Source organism: Chanodichthys erythropterus, chromosome 9 (assembly GCF_024489055.1).
Source record: "Chanodichthys erythropterus isolate Z2021 chromosome 9, ASM2448905v1, whole genome shotgun sequence".
Lineage (NCBI taxonomy): Eukaryota > Metazoa > Chordata > Actinopteri > Cypriniformes > Xenocyprididae > Chanodichthys > Chanodichthys erythropterus.
In genome coordinates this window covers 16,659,821-16,680,912 of record NC_090229.1, presented here as the reverse complement: position 1 = coordinate 16,680,912, position 21,092 = coordinate 16,659,821, and the positions used below count along the sequence as shown (strand labels likewise).

Genomic DNA, 21,092 nt, shown 5'->3' with positions numbered 1-21,092 from the left:
AAAATCTCCTGTATGTTATGTGGAAATAATGGGAGATTTAAAAAAGTTACAATGACAAAGCGATTTAAAATTAGTGTATGTTGCCCCGTAGGGCTATGGGAGGGGAGTTTGGGGTTTTATGGCCAGACAGTGACAAGCTTCACCAGTGGACAATGTTAAACATTCTGTGATCTGTGGACTATAGCCGCTCTCTCAATGTCTTTGAATCTGATGCTAATGTGATCTGGATTAAATTATCCCAAATAGCTGGAGCACTCAGAAAGGGGCTCAGGTCAACCAAATATAATCAAACCGCTTGTCTAAGCCCTCGTTGCTATCAAATGTTGGTGCAATGTTGTAAATATGTTACAAGCAGAAGAAATGCAGAAAGGGGGTGGGAATTTGCTCTTGGTGTTCCTGAAAGTATTTGTTTCTTTCCGGTTGTCCTTTTTGGAATGATTTTTCTCTGGTGAAAAATTATCTCAGCAGTATCTCTGTGAGTTTTGATTATGTGCTTTGGGATTTTTTTGTTTTCCACATCATTTTAGCTATATTGTGTATCTCAAAGACCAGTTGAGTTTAGTGTGGCAGCTAATGTTGTGCGTTTGCTTATCAAACAACAGGGTGGTGTGTATTAAAGCTGTGTAATTAAGTACTAATGTGCAAAAGATTGTAATGTTTTTATATCAAAATGACTATTCATAAAAATGTCGGGTCAAGTTTATACTTTTTTAAATAAAGTAGCACTTCAAAAAACAACAACAACGCATATAGCATTTACATAGTGTTTTCTCACAGTAAGTCATCTATTCATTCTTGAAAGAGACAATAAGTGCTGAGACACAGGAACAGTTCTTTTTTTTGGTAAAAATGTGTAGTGCTAACTATAGTTATTTGATGCTTATAAGTGTGCGCACATAGCTACACATTGGTGGAGTCACAAACACCATGAACGAGATTTTAGTAATGGATGTTTCGCACATGTTTTTCATGGGTGCAGTATCCACATCTGAACACATTCGTCGCAGAAAATGGTGTAACAAATGGGAAAGGGTGGAATACACAACATTTATTTGCAAGTACCAAAGTTACGGGAGGCATATGGACCTGCGAAGTTGAGGAACATGATGTTTGCATAATGAAAAAAACATGAAATCTTATATGATAGTTCATATTAAGATGCATTAAAGGGTTAGTTCACCCAAAAATGAAAAAATTATTTACGCACCCTCATTTCGTTCCACACCCGTAAGACCTTCGTTCATATATAAGATAATATAAGATATTTTTGATGAAATCCGAGAGCTTTCTGACCTCCCTATACACAGCAACGGCATAACCAATTTCAATGCCCAGAAAGGTAAAGACACCGTTAAAATAGTCCAAGTGAATACAGTGGTTCAATCTTAATGTTATGAAGTGACGAGGATACATTCTGTGTGCAAAAATAAAACAAAAATGACTTTATTCAACAATTTCTTTTCTTCCCTGTCAGTCTCTTATGCTGCTGATGTTGTAAACAGCTCTCGGGTTTGATCAAAAATACCTTAATTTGTGTTCCAAAGATGAACAAATATCTCACGGGTTTGGATCGACATGAAGGGTGAGTAAATAATGACAGAAATTTCATTTTTGGGTGAACTAACCCTTTAAAAAACTTATTTGAACCAGATTCCAAGTGTTAGGCTTGTTCAGAGTAAAAATAAATAGATTTAAGTCGGATTTAAGTCATTTTAACAGCAACAAAAACCTTGAAGATGTTAATGAGCAAAGGTCTTGCTCCTCCAACTTACAGACTTGCAAAAGAACCAGATGTGCGCCTGTGTTAGATTTGCATTCTGTGATGTCTGTAGGCATCAATGCTAAAGGGTTCAACAAATATTCCAGAGGACATTTCTTATTCTAAATCTGGATGTGATTAGACTCTGATTAAACTGGCTTTGATTAGTTTATACACTCAGGTAGATGAGGAATTGCATTAGAGTTCTTTGTTTACCCTAATTAGCCATTGAAGCTTCAGTCACATCAGCCTTTCACCGTGGTACATGCTGTTCCTATGACAACTGCCTCACTGTCATGGTATGGTATTTAAGAATTCCCCTCCATTGAGAGAAAATCTCATCGCATTTCACAGTAAGATTACATTACAAACAGATGGAGGAGGTCACAGGGATTTTTATTTTTTATTTTATTTCATTCAAATCCTCTACTAGACCATATGAACTTGTGTTTGTAAAAGTGTAACCTGCGTCCATGTGTGTGTTTATGTGTCACAAGCTTGCTTCTATCTGACTTGCTCTGGAAAAAAAAATAGGTCATCCTTAAAACAAAAAGGGTGCAGTCAACATAGCAACCGTCTGCTGTTTTTTTATTGGCTGACTTGTTTCCATAGTAACAGGTTAACCTTGAGGCTGCAGTCACAGACCAGTTTGTTGTCTAGGCAAATCCAGCATGTATGAGGAGCTCTGCTAAGTCAAGATGTCACCCACATTTTAGAGCTACAGCAGCACTGGAGAAAGGGCCTGGCTCTGAAGCCTAAAAAATTTTTAGCATTTTGTAGCAACCATGTGTGTGTACAACACTCTATCATTTAGGTTTCTATACAATGTCAGCACTGTACAGTGCCTTTAATAGGTATCCACCTCCTTTGAATCATTCTGCATACTATTAAATATGTTTGAGGGAATGGTAGGTTCTCTTCTCATACTAACATAACATGTACTATACTGCCATTTCAAAATGGGGAAAAAGTGAAATTCCAAAATTTTAATGTTTCTAAACTTTTTTTGTCTTATGTCCCCCACAGCCTGTACTGTACTTCATTAAAGGGTTAGTTCACCCAAAAATGAAAATTCTGTCATTTATTACTTACCCTCATGCCGTTTCACACCCGTAAGACCTTCATTCATCTTCAGAACACAAATTAAGATATTTTAGTTGAAATCCGATGGCTCTGTGAGGCCTCCATAGGGAGCAATGACACTTCCTCTCTCAAGATCCATAAAGGTACTAAAAACATATCATATTAAATCAGTTCATGTGAGTACAGTGGTTCAATATTAATATTATAAAGCGATGAGAATATTTTTGGTGCGCCAGAAAAACAAATTAACGACTTATTTAGTGACTTGACGGATCATAAATGAATCAGTGTGTTGAATCATGATTCAGATCGTGTGTCAAACTGCCAACGGCTGAAATCACGTGACTTTGACGCTCCAAACAGCAGATTCGACACACTGATTCATCTGTGCTCCGATGCTTCCTGAAGCATTGTTTTGAAATCAGCCATCACTAAATAAGTCGTTATTTCGTTTTTTTTGGCGCTCCAAAAATATTCTCATCGGTTTATAATATTAATATTGAACCACTGTACTCACATGAACTGATTTAAATATGTTTTTAGTACCTTTATGGATCTTGACAGAAGAAGTGACATTGCTCCCTATGGAGGCCTCAAGGAGCCATCGGATTTCAACTAAAATATCCTAATTTGTGTTCTGAAGATTAATGAAGGTCTTACGGGTGTGAAACAACATGAGGGTTAGTAATAAATGACAGAATTTTCATTTTTGGGTGAAGTAACCCTTTAACATCAAATGAGAAAAGAGCATTTTCGTTTTAAATACTATGTTAGATTTATAAATGTGTAAGGAATAATTGACAAAGTGCTGTTGAATTATTGAAAATTAATGCACACCGGAGGTGGTATGCAGCCACAACACCAATTAATTCAACACCTCGAGACATGGGCTGCATCCGAAATTGCATACTCTCAAGTAGGTACTTATTTTAAGTAATTACTTTACAACCACTAGAAAATTATGTTCTATATAGTATGAATGTGTGTAGTATGAATATAATCTGGATGTACTACATTCGCCATGTTGTCATTATCATGTGACCTACCAGTGTCGGTTGTGTCACTTCACTGTCATTCACAAATCCATAGTATTTCATCCATGTACTTTTTGCCTACTCTTTTATGAGTACTGTGATTTCAGACATACTTATTTTGTCACATACTGTTTTTTGCTTACTATTTAGTAGGGAAGAATGCGATTTCGGATGCAGCTATTGTTTAGATGTTTTATTTCAAGACATTTTTCAGTTTTTTTCTTTTTAAACACGCATGAGTAGTCTTGAACTATTTTCACGCAATTTTATTGCAATCCTTAGTTGCTAATTCCAGAACATTTTATAGAGGTTTGAGCCATAGTTATGAGAGATAAAGTGTGAATTATAAAGCTGTAAATTTAGCTGCTTCAAAAAACATTATGACATTATTACCTTGCTACTAAGTAATGTTATGTAGTTGCTACAAATTGTGTCGAAAAAGTCGACCGCAGGGCAGTGCTGAAAACAAGTATTTTGTGCAGATATGTTTCCGGTAAATAGTGTTGCCCTAAATGCAGATGGTCAGATTCTGGCCTTTAAAAAAGCTCCCATCGAGTCAAATAGGTTGATGAAGTGCTGAAGAGATTGATGATGTCTGGTTAATTTCAGCTAAAGATATCTGCTGGATTATTTAGATAAATGCCCTTTTTTCCCCAGTTCCCTAATTTGGTAAAATCTGATCTTAGAAAAGACTTGTTAATGCAAGATTCTTTCATTTTGCTGTCTTTTAAAGCCTTCTATGGCTTTTTCCTACCAATGTACAACTTCATCCTCAAGTTCTCTTTGGTCTTATTTCTATACCTGCACTTGGCTGTTCATTATTCCACCTCAATAGAGCTCTTCTTCAGTTCCTCTCAATGAAGAACACTTCACCTTCATGCAGAGCTATTAAATGTAGGGCAGGCAATGTTTTTCAGAAACGCTTTTTGTTAAACTGGTTGAAACTCTCTTCACATCCTATATCAATCAATAATAGAAATGGTCTAAATATAAAAAATATCTTTTGTGGAAGTCTCAGGACCAGGCAATGTTTGTCCAATCATTGCTTTCGGTCCTAATGCAATAATAGGATGTCCTACCTGCCTGTATTTGCATACTTCTACGCACCCTACTCGCGCAGACATCACACATCATCATCGTGTTCCATATTCCATCTATTCTATGAGGCTGGAGTTGTAAACACACTCACCGAGTGCCGCAACTAACAGTAGCCACCACTTCCAGTTCCTCCTGAACCAAAATAATGAGCTTACGCTGCGTTTACGTCAAAACTACAGTAAACAGAGATGGCAACCCGTGACGTTCTACTCGGAAAGGTTCACGTCCTCAGACTCGGAATTTTGCATTTCTATATCAACACTATCGATGCTTGAATTTGCAGCAGTCAGGTGGAAAAAGTTCATTATTATTGTAATGTTATATCCTTTGAAACATAAGGTAATTTAACGCCGTCTCATGATGTTTTGCAGACTTTGCTCGGGCTGTGTGCATTCATGTCTATTGTAGGAGGCGTGGCTTGGAAGAGCACTCTGAAGGGATGGTGGGATCTTATGCTTTCAAAACTAGCTTGCTATTGCTAGCCTCTCCAAAATTGCCTACCCTACCTTTAATAGGTTTTTGAGCTGAGTAAGTGTGCTGTCATTTACTCTCAAGGCTTCTAGTTCAACAACAAAAACACCTTGAGCTTTATCTTGTCACTATTCTGTTTAGTTATTAGGGTCATTGTTAAGTCACGGTCTTCTTCTGGTCTTTTATTAAGATTGTAGACACAGTTTGGTTTGATTGTCTCTAAATTCTTGAGTGAACAACATATTTTTCTTAAATGCATTTCAGTTTCATAGTTGGGGTTTGAATGTCCTTACTGAACCTGCAAAAGCACAATGAGACAGGAGTGAAGTACTGCCCCCTGGTGTTATGGCTGCAGTAGCACATGTCAAAAAAAAAAAAAAAAAGAATACATTTGGGGAGAAAAACAGCTCTAATCTGCTCCCAGAAAACTCCCTCTTAGCTGTCTGAAGAATGATGAAATAGAAGTCTCTCTAGAAATTGTAAAATTGAAGAAATTGAAGGTTTGAAGAAAATATATAATGCGTTTAAAAGACTGAAGCATTATCAAGTGTTTGAAAAAATGTATTTTATGTTGAATGTGTAAAACCAATAAACAGCCATTCTTATATTTGTACACTTACACAATTGTACAAACTAATGCTTAGAAATATATAAAAGTGACCATTTTTAACTTTTTGAACTATTGTTTCAGTGTTTGAGAAGCTAGAAAAAGATATCAAATCTAACATATGTGTTTATTTATAGATAAAAGACATTTTAATGTTTTAGATCACATCATGAACATATGGTTATAAAATAAAGTGCTACAAAATGCTGTGCCTCATGAGTGTGTTAGGCAAAACTATTTTTGTTCCTGGCTGGCTTTATGAAATTACAGTAAGTGTTGATTCTGACTAGTCAAAACTGCCTGAATTGCTTGAACAAAGTGTCAAACCTCTGATGAGCAGCTATGTGGTTCTTGATGTTCTTCATCAATCCATGATGAAGATCCATCTGTCCCAAAGTAACGGTCACCAAAGTCCCCTTTAAGGACAGCAAATACACACAAGATTTTAGTACACAGTGTAGGTTTTTTCCCTCTTCTTTTATTTAGATACACTACCATTCAAAGATTTGGGGTTGGTAACACATAACAATAAGGTCCTATTAATTAACGTTAGTTAATGCATTAACAATAATGAGCAATACATTTGTTGCCATATTTATTCATCTTTGTTAACATCAGTTAATAAAAATATAACTGTTCGTTGTTAGTTCATGTTAGCTCAGGTCCATTAAATAATTAAAAATGTTTAATAATGTATTAGTACATTTTGAAATCAATATTAATTAGGTAACATTAATATTAAAGGTTTTAGAAGTATTCGTTATTCATTATTAGTTAATGCTAACAAATGTAGTTAACTAATGGAACCTTATTGTAAAGTGTAGCTGAATTTGAGAAGACATCTCTTATGCTCACCCATTAAAAAGTTTTGTGCACCTCTTTTTATTATTTCTCACCAAGTAAAAATTCACAAAAAATATTATGAAATATTTTTACTATTTAATAACTATTCTGTATTAATACAGTGCTCAGCGTAAATAAGTACACCCCCTCTGAAAAGTAACATTTTAAACAATATCTCAATGAACACAAAAACAATTTCCAAAATGCTGACTAAACTAAGTTTTATATAACATCCGTTTAACTTATAACATGAAAGTAAGGTTAATGATATAACTTAGAGGACAAAATGTTCAAATTTGTAATGCTAAATTTGTAAATGTACTTTTCCAACATGACAATGATCCTAAACACATTTCTGAAGAAGAACAGTGGCCAAGTATGTCTCCTGATCTGAACCCAATTGAACACCTATGGGGAATTCTGAAGAGACAAGTTGAGCATCATTCTCCATCCAGCATCCAGTCTCTAAAAGAGGTCATTCTTGAAGAATGGAAAAAGAGAGATATTGCAAAATGTCGCCAACTTGTTCATTCCATGCCTAGAAGACTTGGTGCTGCCATTAAAAATCATGGAGGCCATACAAAGTACTAGATGTAGTAGCTTTTAGTTATGGGGTGTACACATTTTTGCATCACCCTAATTTGAGTAAAACTGAAAAATGTGTAATCTAAGGTATATTATTAACCTTACTTTCTTGTTATAAGTTAAGCAGATGTTGTATTAAACTTAGTCTTGTCAGCATTTTGGAAATTGTTTTTGTGTTCATTGAGATATTGTTTAAAATGTTACTTTTCAAAGGGGATGTACTCGTTTACACTGAGCACTGTATATTTTAAAATATAATTTATTTCTGTGATTGCAAAGCTGAATTTTCAGCAGTCATTACTTCGGTCGTCAAGATTCTTTGATGAATAGAAAGTTCAAAAGAACAGTGTTTGAAATAGAAATCTCTCTTTTTATAAATTATAAATGCCTTAACTGCCTTAACTTAATCGTATCCTTGCTGAATAAAAGTATTAATTTCTTTAAAAAAAAAAAAAAATTCTTACTGACCCTAAACTTTTGAACGGTAGTGTATCTATGTAAGAAAAACTCACCTATCCCTGGGATGACATGAAGAAGGTCATCTAGGCTCTTGTCCACAGCAGTGGTGATGATTTTGACACGAGGGAAGGCATAAGCCACTGAGTGAACTCCCAACTCCGCCATTAGCAGAGACACCAACACGATCTTGTCTTCCTGGACATCATGGTCCTGTATATACACATACACACACACTCACATTCAACAAATTAAAACCATTTAAACATTTTAACAATGAATTTTGGCACCAAATTACTTTATTTACATAGAGGAGAGTTAAAATTCACATTGTTTAAAAGGGTTTGTACTTCTTGTTTGTACATTTTGGAAGGAATGAGGTCTACAGCCACATACCAGCAACACCCTCACTGCCATCATGGCTGCAGCTCCGGTAGAAACGGTGCTATCCATCAAAATCACATGGTCCTCACTGATGTCTCTGGGCAGTCGCAGGTAGTGCAGCTAAATGGAAGGGGAGGGAGTCTTAGTTACCACGGAAACGAAGTGAGAAAGAGGGAACAACAGCCACCAAAAAAATGAAACTGAGGAGTCAGGAGATCTCTGTTACCACGGAGACAGAGACCAACAGGCAAAATGGACAAACAGGGTTTAAAATAACAGAGAAAAGGCCACACAAATATAAAAAAAGCATGGTCAAGTGCCAGGCATAATCTGTGTCCAGAAAAAAATATTGTAAAGAAATAATTATATTATGTATATATATATATATATATATATATATATATATATATATATATATATATATATATATATATATATATATATATATATATATATATATATATATATATATATATATAATTATATATATATATATATATAATAAAATAATTATATATTATATATATACAGTACAGTCCAAAAGTTTGGAACCACTAAGATTTTTAATGTTTTTAAAAGAAGTTTCGTCTGCTCACCAAGGCTATTTTAATTAAAAATACAGTAAAAAACAGTAATATTGTGAAATATTATTACAATTTAAAATAACTGTGTACTATTTAAATATATTTGACAAAGTAATTTATTCCTGTGATGCAAAGCTGAATTTTCAGCATCGTTACTCCAGTCTTCAGTGTCACATGATCCTTCAGAAATCATTCTAATATGCTGATTTGCTGCTCAATAAACATTTATGATTATTTTCAATGTTGAAAACAGTACTTTTTTTTTTTCAGGATTCCTTGATGAATAGAAAGTTCAAAAGAACAGCATTTATCTGAAATACAAAGCTTCTGTAGCATTATACACTACCGTTCAAAAGTTTGGGGTCAGTAAGAAATTTTATTTTTATTTTTTTGAAAAGAAATGAAAGAAATGAATACTTTTATTCAGCAAGGATGCATTAAATCAATCAAAAGTGGCAGTAAAGACATTTATAATGTTACAAAAGATTAGATTTCAGATAAACACTGTTCTTTTGAACTTTCTATTCATCAAATAATCCTGAAAAAAAATATTTTACACGAATATTTTGTACAATTGTACACATTAAATGTTTCTTGAGCAGCAGATCAGCATATTAGAATGATTTCTGAAGGATCATGTGACACTGAAGACTGGAGTAACGATGCTGAAAATTCATCTTTGCATCACAGGAATAAATTACTTTGTCAAATATATTTAAATAGTACACAGTGAAATAATATTTCACAATATTGCTGTTTTTTACTGTATTTTTAATTAAATAAATATAGCCTTGGTGAGCAGATGAAACTTCTTTTAAAAACATTAAAAATCTTAGTGGTTCCAAACTTTTGTACTGTACTGTACTGTATATATATACACACCCTCCGTAAGTATTGGAACAGTAAAGACAAAATTGTTGTGTTAGCTGTGGTGTAAAGACATCTATAAATATGATTAAAATATTAATATGAGGCAGAAGAGTACAGAGTTGACTGTTTCAACACAAAATGTTTTACCAACTAAAAAGTACAGCACTTTTAGAGTTTCATCCCTCTGCCTAATGTGAGCATAAGTATTGGGACGGTTTAACTTAAAGCAAATGTAAAAGTGTAAAAAGCTAATATTTAATTGTAAATCCCTTGCAAGCAATCACAGGAGCGAGTCTGTGATCCATAGACATCACCAGACTCGGTTTCACACTTTGAAATGCTTTTCCAGGCCTTTAAAGGTGCTAAAGTTTTATACATTTTTGCAATATTACTTGAAACTGTCTTTACTAACTGATAAGACTATTTATTAGGTGCACTGAAAGGAATAATATTAATATACGTCATCTGTGCACGAGGTAGGGCCTTAAAAACATCAGCCAGTCGTTTACGCGATCATCGCGTAAACCATTGGCCCTCTGGCTTGTCAATCACTGCCATGATGTTCCTTGTGAGAGACGAGCGCATCTGCGCGCTCCAGTAACTTTCCACACTCCACAGGTGCCGCATGCAATGTTTTTGTCAGGAGACGGGAGTAACAACTGCAGATTATGAGTTACCTTTGGTGAGTCCGACTTAATGAATCCACTAACACAACACACCGAATGCCGGTGGTAAACACTTGTGTTCCAATACTCGTGCGCGAGTTTTGGGAGGCGTTCCCTCGAAATGAGCTGTGAAGGAGGGGGGTTGTTCTTAAGCATGCGTTCATTTCAAAAACTTACTAACAGTCTTTGGATTCTCAGTCAATGAAAAGATCCTCTTTAGCACCTTTAATGCAGCCATTTTCAACAGTTGCTTGTTTTTGGGGAGTTTCTGCCTTTAGTCTCCTCTTCAGCTGGTAAAAATGCTTGTTCTAGAGGACTTAAATCTGGAGATTGACTTGGCCAATCTAAGACCCAAAATTTCTTTACCATGATAATCTTGACTGAGTTAGCAGTACTAGTGTTTTGGGTCAGAAATAATTGAAAACACATTTGACTGGATTGCTTTCGTAGTGGCAACGCTCATGTGGTCGAAAGACCACCTACTCTCCTCCTACTGGCCTAATGCATAAACATTATGGAAAGCACACCAGCCAAACAGGATTTAAACTTTGTTGGCTGGAGACCCAAGTTTGGTTTGAAGACGAAAAACGTATCAAGCACAATTCTCTCCATTCCTGATTTCTAGCACGCACCATCACAGTGTTCGGCGTGGTCTTGTGGCTATCAGAGCAGAAACGAAAGCTGACGCTCTCTGTATGTTTTTCTGTCGCCTTTGGGTGCTTTCATATGTAAATTGTGAGAGCTTATTTTGTCCATTAGATCGAAAGTTCAGAAAAAACCCATACACCATAGACCCTCTCCTCGAAGAAGTCAGGACAGAAGTGGTTGAAAGTGGACAAAATGGAACCGGGTATGTGTCTCCCTCGTCTACTTGTGATCTGATCGACCAAATCGCAGCTTAATATCAGGTCTAAACAGGGCCTAAGATCTCTCTTATAGTACACAAGAGAGACAGGCTTCATTGTATTCATTCTGTTTTGTCCTGTGTTACCTCTGGTTCTCCTGAATCCAGATTAGTCTGGATCAAAATCTTCCCAATACGGACGTCTTTCCACACGGCTCTCAGAGCAGGCTCCATGGTCTCACCTGCCCGAAGAACGGACACACCTGTGATCTAAGAGGCAGAAAGACAGGTGCTGCTACAAAACCAAGATGATTCCAATAAAGTAAGAAATGTTCAAATACTAAAAATGAACCTATCAGACACACAAATTTACCCCTTTCCCACTAAATCTGCGCCCCTTATACTGTTGACCTTGTGGTGTTTGGATGGTACAGGCCTGTAAAAAAGACAGATATTTTTGTGAAGATACACATTGTACAACTGAGAAGAAAATGTTTTGATCTGCATTCATTAAGAGGGGTGACAACAGGTCAGCAAAAGAGAAACATAAGCAAAATAAGGTTGTTAATGTTATAGATAACATTAATATAATCTATAAACCATGTATTTATATGCTATTATTTATTAAAAAGGACAATTGGGAACAGAATAATTAAAATATTCAAAATAATACAATTAAAATAACAGGCAAATTAATTGTGATTAATTATAAATAACGAAAAATAATACAATTACCCTTGCTGATTAATTAACTGGCATATAATGCAATTAATCCAATAAAAAGTTTAATTGAGATGTCTTTGATTATTAGCAATTAATTTGATAAATTAATTGGCATATCATGTAATTAATTCAAATAAAATTTTATTGACATGCGTGATTAATTGTGATTCATTTGATTAATTAACTGACATTTAATTAATCAGAATCGAATTTCTATTGATATCTGTGTGACTAGTTGGTATTATTTTGATTTGAATTAACTGGCATATGTAATTAATTTAGCTAATTTTATTGACGTGTGGTTATTAGCAATGAATTTGATTAATTAACTGGCAGGTCACGTAATTCAATTTTTTAATTGAGTACTAGGTATCATTTCAAATCATGGTAGATTCATCTTTGATCGCACAATAATATCAAACTCTGCCAAAAAAGACACTGATCGGCACATGTACACACACAAATACACCCACACACCTTGGAGGGCAAGAAAGAGAGTGCATGTTCAATAAGCAACCGCATCAGTCTCTTTGAGTAGAAGATGAACTCGTCACGGCTGGTGTCTTTGTTCCTAAAAACAAACAGAAAAATTGAGGAGGAGTGCATAAGAGACACAGAGAAAAGGGTCAGAAAGGCCAGTGAGTCATTAGCCCGATTCACACAGTAAGATGTGAGGAATTCTGAATGGCACTTGCAACAGATGAATGGATTCCAAAACACACTTCAACATCAAGCATCAACTTCTTAAACTAGGTTATCTTTTGATGTGTTTCATGAGATCTGATTCATGTGACACTCACCACTCACCTGATGATGGTGTGGAGACCTCGAACCTGTGGCGTGCTTTCCAACACACTGAGAGTCTGAGGCAGCGGCTGGGACTGATGGGCCGTGGCCAGGAGCGCCCTGTGTGTGCGTGTGCATATGAAAGAGAAGAGATGTAAAGCAAATAAGCACTGCCAAAGACAAAAAGATGATTCAAATACAAATGAAGGCCATTTGTACAGTGGGACATAACATTTCTAACATTGACTGCAACACTAAAGGAGTGGGCTGTTTGCCTTAATTTGAAATAATACATGCATACACACTCATGTACTGAGTAAAAATCTTCTCTACCTGACACTAATCTCACGCTGCCGAGAGAATGCATGCAACAGAACAGAGATGAAAGATCAGTGAAAGAAAAGAGTTAGCAGGCTGATTGTGGAGAGAAGTTTTCTGTCTTAAATAAGGACTTCTATAATAATTGTTTACTTCATGGTATTTATATTACACAGATAGGGACAAACAAAAAATGGAAGTTGCAAAACTTCTATTCGCCGAGAGAGGGCGCTGTGGAAATATGAAGGAAGCTGAAAAAGTCCATTCAACATACCACATGTCCCCTTAGATTTTTGAGATGATATTTTAAATAAACCCTGCACAACTACACTAAAACATCTCAGTTTTTCATGTTGAACATTAAGTTCTTAAAAAGTGTTTTTAGGGTTAGTTCACCCAAAAATGAAATTTCTGTCATTAACACAAATTAAGATATTTTTGATGAAATCCGATGGCTCAGTGAGGCCTCCATTGCCAGCAAGATCGTTTCCTTTTTCAATGCCCAGAAAGCTACTAAAGGCATATTTAAAACATGTGACTACAGTGGTTAAACCTTAATGTTATGAAGCAACAAGAATACTTTTTGTGTGCCAAAAAAAAAACAACAACAAAAAAAAGCAACTTTATTCAACAATATCTAGCGATGTGCGATCGAAGCTTTATGAATCTTTTGTTTCGAATCAGTGTTTTGGAGCACGTATCAAATTGCCAAAGTCACATGAACTATTGAAATTTCGAAACACTTATGATGTAACAAAGCCTCGTTTACTGAAATCACGTGATTTTGGCCACTGATTCGAAACAAAAGATTCGTAAAGCTTTGAAGATTCATGAAGCATCGTTTTGAAAATCGCCCATCACTAGGAATCGCTGAATAAAGTCATTATTTTGTTTTTTTGCCGCACAAAAAGTATTCTCATCACTTTATAATATTAAGGTTGAACCACTGTAGTCACATGAACTGTTTTAAATATGTTTTTAGCACCTTTCTGGGCATTGACAAAGGAAATGATCTTGGTGGCAATACAGGCCTCATTGAGCCTTCGGATTTTATCAAAATATCTTAATTTAGGTCTTATGGGTGTGGAACGACATGAGGGTGAGTATGACTAAATTTTCATTTTAGGGTGAACTAACCCTTTAATTTATCTAGTAGGGATGTCAAACGATTAATCACGATTAATCGCATACAAAATAAAAGTTTGAGTGTGCCTAATATATGTGGGTGTACTGTGTGCAATTATTATGTATAAATAAATACAAACACATCCATGTATATATTTGAGAAATATTTACAAGTATATGTATTTATTTATATTTCTATATAATTTATATTATATATAAATACATTTTTTGTACATAAATAACATATTTCTTTTAAATATATACATTAATTTGTGTGTATTTATATATACATATTATTTACACATATTACTCACACATATATTATGCAAACTCAAAGTTTTATTTTGTATGCGATTAATCGTTTGACAACCCTAATATCTAGTATAGGGCGGACTACCAATGCGACCACAAAAAATGAATGCACAACTTCTGTTTTGCTGGAACAATGGATAAGATTAGTTCACAGGACACATTTGCACTCACTTCTTCTAGCTGGCTGTGAACATGCTGAACGATCAGGTCAATGGCCACCATGTTACCCCCACCTGTGTTTGCAGGAGAGAGGAGAATCTCATCTGTATTCAAAAGGCAATGGTAACTGCAATTATACACTGCAGGAAATAAATACTGAACTCACCACGTGGCACAACAATGTCTGCAAGTCGCATGGTTGGTTCTATGTACTGCTCAAAAGCTGGTTTTACAAACTTATTGTATTGTTTAATCACACCCTCAATGTCACGTCCTCTCTCTGTGATGTCCCTCCTCAGCCGCCGTACCAGCCGAATATCCGAATCTGTATCTACAAAAATCTTCATATCCATCAGCTGCAAAAAACATAAGATGACTGAAGAAATATTATGTTTTCAGTAGTAGGATATAATATTTTCACACCGACTCATCAATATTTTAGTAATGTGTACATTTGAAATGCATATACCTGCAAAATGTTAATTTTGTCAACTTTTAGCAACTTACTAGCATATATAGATAAATATATAGCTAAAACCTAATTCATATGAACTAAAAGCAACAAAAGGCAAATTTTCATTTCATGGCTCGTCATCTCCCTTACTTCATCACAAAAGCATTTTTATCACTTACTTCACTTTGAATTTTTATCAGCATTTAAACATTCAGAAACATTTCATAATACCTGCAAGAGCTCTTTGTCTGCAAAGGACAAGATGCCTTCAAAGATAATGACGCTGGCACCATAGACATTTTTCTGGAAAAGGGATAAAGAAGTAAACACCATCAAACAACTGAAATCTTTTTGCTGCATCTGTATTGGTGGTATCTGGAAAATATTGTGAAACATCTGCGACACACACGCACCCAGTCTTTCTGGCGTCCGTGTGTAGTGAAGTCATACACTGGGATTTTTACACTTTTCCCTTGTTTAAGTTTCCGCAGTGTGGTCACAAGCAGCTCAAAGTCGAAAGCTCCCGGATGGTCAAAGTTATAGTCGTTATTGGCCGCTAGAGCTTGCTCCTCTGGAGACAGAACCTGCAGATGGGTAACATAAAGGTTGCGTGTCTGATCACTGGTGGGGGCGCCACACACAAGAAAGATCACAATCCTGCCCCATCTCCATATGTGCTTTAACACATTTATATTCTAATCACATAAACCATGGCATCTGAGGCTAGAAGGCTGTTAGTAATATGTTAATATGTGTGAAAACATGTTAAGAGTTACATACAATTTAAAAAAGATATAGTTTGCCCAAAAATGAAAATTCTTGTCATTTGTGTTATACCCTTATATTGTTGTTGTTGTTTTCTCCTGAGGAACACAAAGTGATTAAAAAACATTACAGCATGACCAGTGTACTCTTAAAGGTGACCTAGAACCTTTTTTAAAAGATGTAATATAAGTCTAAGGTGTCCCCTGAATGTGTCTGTGAAGTTTCAGCTCAAAATACCCCATAGATTTTTTTTTTTTTTTTTTTTTAACTGCCTATTTTGGGGCATAATTAGAAATGAGCCGATTCAGGGTGTGTGGCCCTTTAAATCTCGTGCTCCACGCCCCAAGAGCTTGCGCTTACCTTAAACAACATTAAAAAAAAAGTTCAAACAGCTATTATAACCCTCAAAATGGATCTTTACAAAGTGTTCGTCATGCAGCATGTCTAATCGCATAAGTACAGTGTTTATTTTGATGTTTACATTGATTCTGAATGAGTTTGAGGCTGTGCTCTGTGGCTAACGGCTAATGCTACACTGTTGGAGAGATTTATAAAGAATGAAGTTGTGTTTATGAATTATACAGACTGCAAGTGTTTAAAAATGAAAATAGTGACGGCTCTTGTCTCCGTGAATACAGTAAGAAACGATGGTAACTTTAACCACATTTAACAGTACATTAGCAACATGCTAACAAAACATTTAGAAAGACAACTTACAAATATCACTAAAAATATCATGTTATCATGGATCATGTCAGTTATTATCGCTCCAATTGCCATTTTTCGCTATTGTCCTTGCTTGCTTACCTAGTCTGATGATTCAGCTGTGCACATTCAGACGTCCTGCCCTTGTGTAATGCCTTGAACATGAGCTGGCATATGCAAATATTGGGGGCGTACACCCCAACTGTTACGTAACAGTCGGTGTTATGCTGAGATTCGCCTGTTCTTCAGAGGTCTTTTAAACAAACGAGATTTATATAAGAAGGAGGAAACAATGGAGTTTGAGACTCACTGTATGTCTTTTCCATGTACTGAACTCTTATTTTTTAACTATGCCGAGGTAAATTCAATTTTTAATTCTAGGGCACCTTTAAGAGCCAATTCTTTTTAGATAATCTTGAGTAAATGATGCCAGAATTTTAATTTTTTGGCAAACTACATCAAAAAGAAGTGAGACTTCACAGTGGATACAGTCTTGCTGAACAACAAACAAATAAATCTCCACAGCGGCCATTTTGATGTTATATGTGCAGATCAAATGTGACTCCCTGGTCATGTGTTGGAACAAATTGATTCACACAGAGATAAAGAAGGAAGGAGAGGGATTACGAGAGACTTTCAGAAGCACTTGATTTAACAGATTAACTTCACATGGTGGACCAATCGCTCATTCAGATCTCACACTCAAACTTCTTTTTCATAAACACAAACAACCACTAGCACCTCACCTTATAAAATGAGTCCATAGATAGTAGAACAACCCAAGGAACATCTAAAGCTTCAATGATTTTATTGGCTACAGTAGTTTTTCCAGAGGCACTGCCTCCGCAGAGACCTGTAACAACATTATTACTTATTTAGACTTCAGATTTAGGATTTAAGTTCAAATATACAAGAAAACCTAACAGGGAACAAGCTGAGCCAATACTGAAAGTCTCAATTTCTCTATTTCTAATTTGAAGTCATTGGTATGTTTCTGTTCACACTCTTTCTGTCTACTCGTACCAATGACAAAGGCCTCTTTAAACTGGGCTCCATGTTCGTTGTACCAGGGCGGTCTGCCGGCTATGTAGATGGTACGTGTGCCGGTGCGGAGCAGTGGAGGTTCTGTTTTACCCAGAGTGCTGCTCTTCCTGCGAGAGGTGTTGACCGGGGGGAGGAGCCTGTCCAGAGACTCTTCACCACTCCCACTAGACCAAAAAAAAAGAGAGAATTATTATATTATAAAATACATTCACATGGATTTTCATGGATATTCATAACACTGTTTCTCTGTGGTTCTATAAAAGAATTGCTCTGTCTGACCAACCCAACACAGCAACAGCAGCTCAACCAATAGGGTGAGGTTTGGGCGGGGAAATCTCTATGTCCAACCAATGGGATAGAGGAGGTGTGTTTGGGAAACCTTTCTGACACCAGTTAGTACTTTTGCTATTCTTTTTGGAGCTCCTAGTGACATGAATTACAACCCTACCCTTTTATTTTGAGCCTTCAAAAATTATTTATGTTAAATAAATATATATATTTTTATTCTGTCCTCTCAACAACAAAGCACATAGCACATAACTGAATAAAAGTTGTTGCTTTTAACAAAATCTGACATCTAAGAAACAAAGTAATTCTTCAGCGTTCTTTTTGCCTAAAATCAAGAGTTTATTATTTAACAAAGACATATTTTATAACTTGTTTGATGTCTATATGACGTAAATGGCAAAAGCAATTAATCTCTAATGCCTTACCAAAAAAAAAATCTGGCAGTGAGTAGTATGTGGGCATCATTGTTGTCATCTTTAACTAAAACCATTAAAAATCTTTTCATGAGGCTGAAATAAAATAAAATATAAAAATTAGATGAAAAACTTGAATGAAAATGGGAAATGTTCTTGTCCAATGGTTCAAATGTTTTTGTCCATGCCTTAAAGGTGCTCTAAGTGATGTCACGTGATTTTAGGCCAAAACATTTTTGTCACATACAGCAAACATCTCCTCACTATCCGCTAGCTGCCTGTCCCCTGAACACACTGTAAAAAAAATGCGGTCGCCACAAGCTCCAAAAACGGCAATAAAAACAAACTGGTCCAGCTTGGACCACGAATCATAATAAACACGCTCCAGCCAATAACCGACAAGAATGATTTTAAATGCGCGTTCATGACTGTTTCAGAAAGCACGGAGGGGAGGGGGAGGGGGAGGAGGAGGAGGAGGGAGGGTCTAGCTAGCCTCTGTTTTGTTTGACAACACTTCGAACGTCAACAGGAAGTTACTCCACCCAGGATTACTTAGAGCACCTTTAATTTAGCAATTTCTATAATTTCAGGCATTTAATAATTTTTGACTGTTCAGTGTGAGTTCAATCCCTTTTTTGGCCCATTTTACCAGTTAAAGAAAACCTGCTTAATAATTATGTACATCTAAATATATGAGGCGTTTTTTACTTCCAGCCCAAGCTTGTTAACAATTATATCACTTAAGTTATAAAAGATTATATACAAAATGAATAGGATTCAAATATTGACTTGCCTAATAATTATGCACATATGTATAAATAATACTAAAATAAAACTGGTGTATGTGAGTGAATTTCTAAAAAACTATCTTGTTGTTCAATATGTCACAAGATTGATGCTCAACTGAAACAAACAAGCTTTCAGCCATAAACAATCAATGTGAACTAATTGTGAATGTTTCACATTCACATTTTTCAGGTTTAAAACAGCAACCAAGAGATCTTTCCACCATCACATCAATGTCATACACAACCTGTCTCTCTCACTCTTTGTATCAGCACGAGTGAGTGACTAAATCAGGCCACTAGTCACAGTACATTCAAAACTGCCAAACAACACAGAGCAAAAGGGAATAGCCAAAAGATATAACATCTTGAAGAAGAAAAAAAAAAGGATATTGGGCTGAAATAAAATCTAGACTATAAACAAGATAAAATGATCAAATGTTTTCAGTGAAAATGTTTGAGAAAACAGCAGTGATTTACTCCTTAAAAGCATACATCTGTTCAGATTAGGCTCTCAAGTGAAAGGGCAAAAAGACATTTAATTAACCTTTTAAATACAAAACAGTGCATTTAATAACTTACCCTCCATCTGTACGGAGAGACCAGCAGCCTGATATTCTGGCCCCTGTGTATCCGGGCAGCGTACTCATATCATCTGAGAAAGCCTGATGGCTGTCTTCCATATAAGCAATAAAGGTCACATTCTCACTGAAGCTCAAACAGCCCAACACAGATAAACCAGCTAATAATCACAGCTGAAGCACAAAGCTTGGGTCACGGTGAGGGCGGACATCATACCGCTCCTAATGCTCTGGCAAAAGCACATGTCTGCTTTAAGAAAAGACCAGATCTGCAGATTCAACAAAGGAATCTGCTTCTGTTTAAGCAGAGAAACCCTTGAAGTTTTGACCACTAATGTCTTTTAATGAATAGAAAAACAACTTTTCTTTGTGTCTGGATACTGGCTCGCTCAGCATGTGGGCTTGACCGAATAAGAGGATCAGTTCTACAGGTGATGTGGATGGAAAGTATTAATAGAAGCAGGAGACAGAGAGGACAGCTTTACTGCTGAGAGTTCTCAGTTATCGTTTCATTGAAATGTCAATTTCATCTCAGATATTTCCCCTTCGGTGAAATTAGACAATTGTTTATACAATATTTAGAGCTAAAACCTAATGGATAGCAAAACTCAGACAATTTGTTCTTCAATTCTTGAAGAATTTGACATTTTCACAATATGACACACAGTCACTATATTTTCACTAAATTCATTTTTGTTTTTTGTTTTTGTTTTTTTCCCACAGTGTGAGATGGTCTGTTCTAGTATTTTCACTGAAATTCTAGAGGAGACACGTTTACAGTCTTATATTTCTCAAGGGGAAAACAATAAGAAGGGGGAGGGCAAAAAATGGCTTTTTAAAGTGAGATATATTATATAAAAATAATTATAGGGTCAATTAAAACAGGCTATAGTAAAGAATTACACACACCCAATAAAATAACGACATCTCAAAGGTCAGATCTCGGTTGTTGATCTATTAGGATGTGATCTCTCCACGGTGCACTAATGGGAACACATGTAGTGTTAGGAGGGAGACCTCAGTCTACAGTTCATTATAATAATAACGCGTCATTAGCGCGCAGCAGAAGCTTGCTGAAACTGGGACAGGAGGGAAGGAAGGGGGTTAACTAACGCAATGCTGTTTTAGGTTCCTATGATGATTAATTTTCTTTCATCATCAGAGCAAAGAAATGTTGTATTCCACTGTATGATAAACCGTTCTGTACCATGCTAAAAATGAATTATTAATTGACTCGATGTGGGTCAACAGCAACGCATAGTAACGTAGGGAAGAGGTACACCTGCGTCAAAACGCACTGACGCTTTCCATTATAATTTGGTATAGGCCTATATGTTTTTAGAATAACAAA

The 21,092-nt window shown here is 35.8% G+C and overlaps 1 protein-coding gene across 3 annotated transcripts; it reads right to left on the bottom strand.

Moving 5' to 3' along the window:
- Positions 1 to 6,350: 6,350 nt before the first annotated feature.
- uckl1a (uridine-cytidine kinase 1-like 1a) lies at positions 6,351 to 19,843 on the bottom strand. Of its 3 annotated transcripts, none has more exons than XM_067393679.1 (15): positions 19,743 to 19,843; positions 17,654 to 17,838; positions 17,377 to 17,483; positions 15,574 to 15,744; positions 15,392 to 15,463; positions 14,873 to 15,062; positions 14,719 to 14,780; positions 13,126 to 13,142; positions 12,814 to 12,912; positions 12,484 to 12,577; positions 11,657 to 11,719; positions 11,431 to 11,553; positions 8,333 to 8,440; positions 7,993 to 8,149; positions 6,351 to 6,468 (listed from the first exon to the last, which is right to left on the bottom strand). In XM_067393679.1, the coding sequence occupies exons 1-15, from the start codon at positions 19,841 to 19,843 to the stop codon at positions 6,374 to 6,376; spliced, it is 1,644 nt and encodes a 547-aa protein (XP_067249780.1). In that variant the 3' UTR covers positions 6,351 to 6,373. The 3 variants fall into 3 exon arrangements, with proteins under 3 accessions (XP_067249780.1, XP_067249781.1, XP_067249782.1); XM_067393680.1 differs by lacking the exon at positions 13,126 to 13,142 and adding an exon at positions 13,388 to 13,394 and having other exon boundaries at positions 14,700 to 14,780; positions 17,654 to 17,832; positions 19,743 to 19,810; XM_067393681.1 differs by having other exon boundaries at positions 17,654 to 17,832; positions 19,743 to 19,810.
- Between the last annotated feature and the right edge of the window lie 1,249 nt (positions 19,844 to 21,092).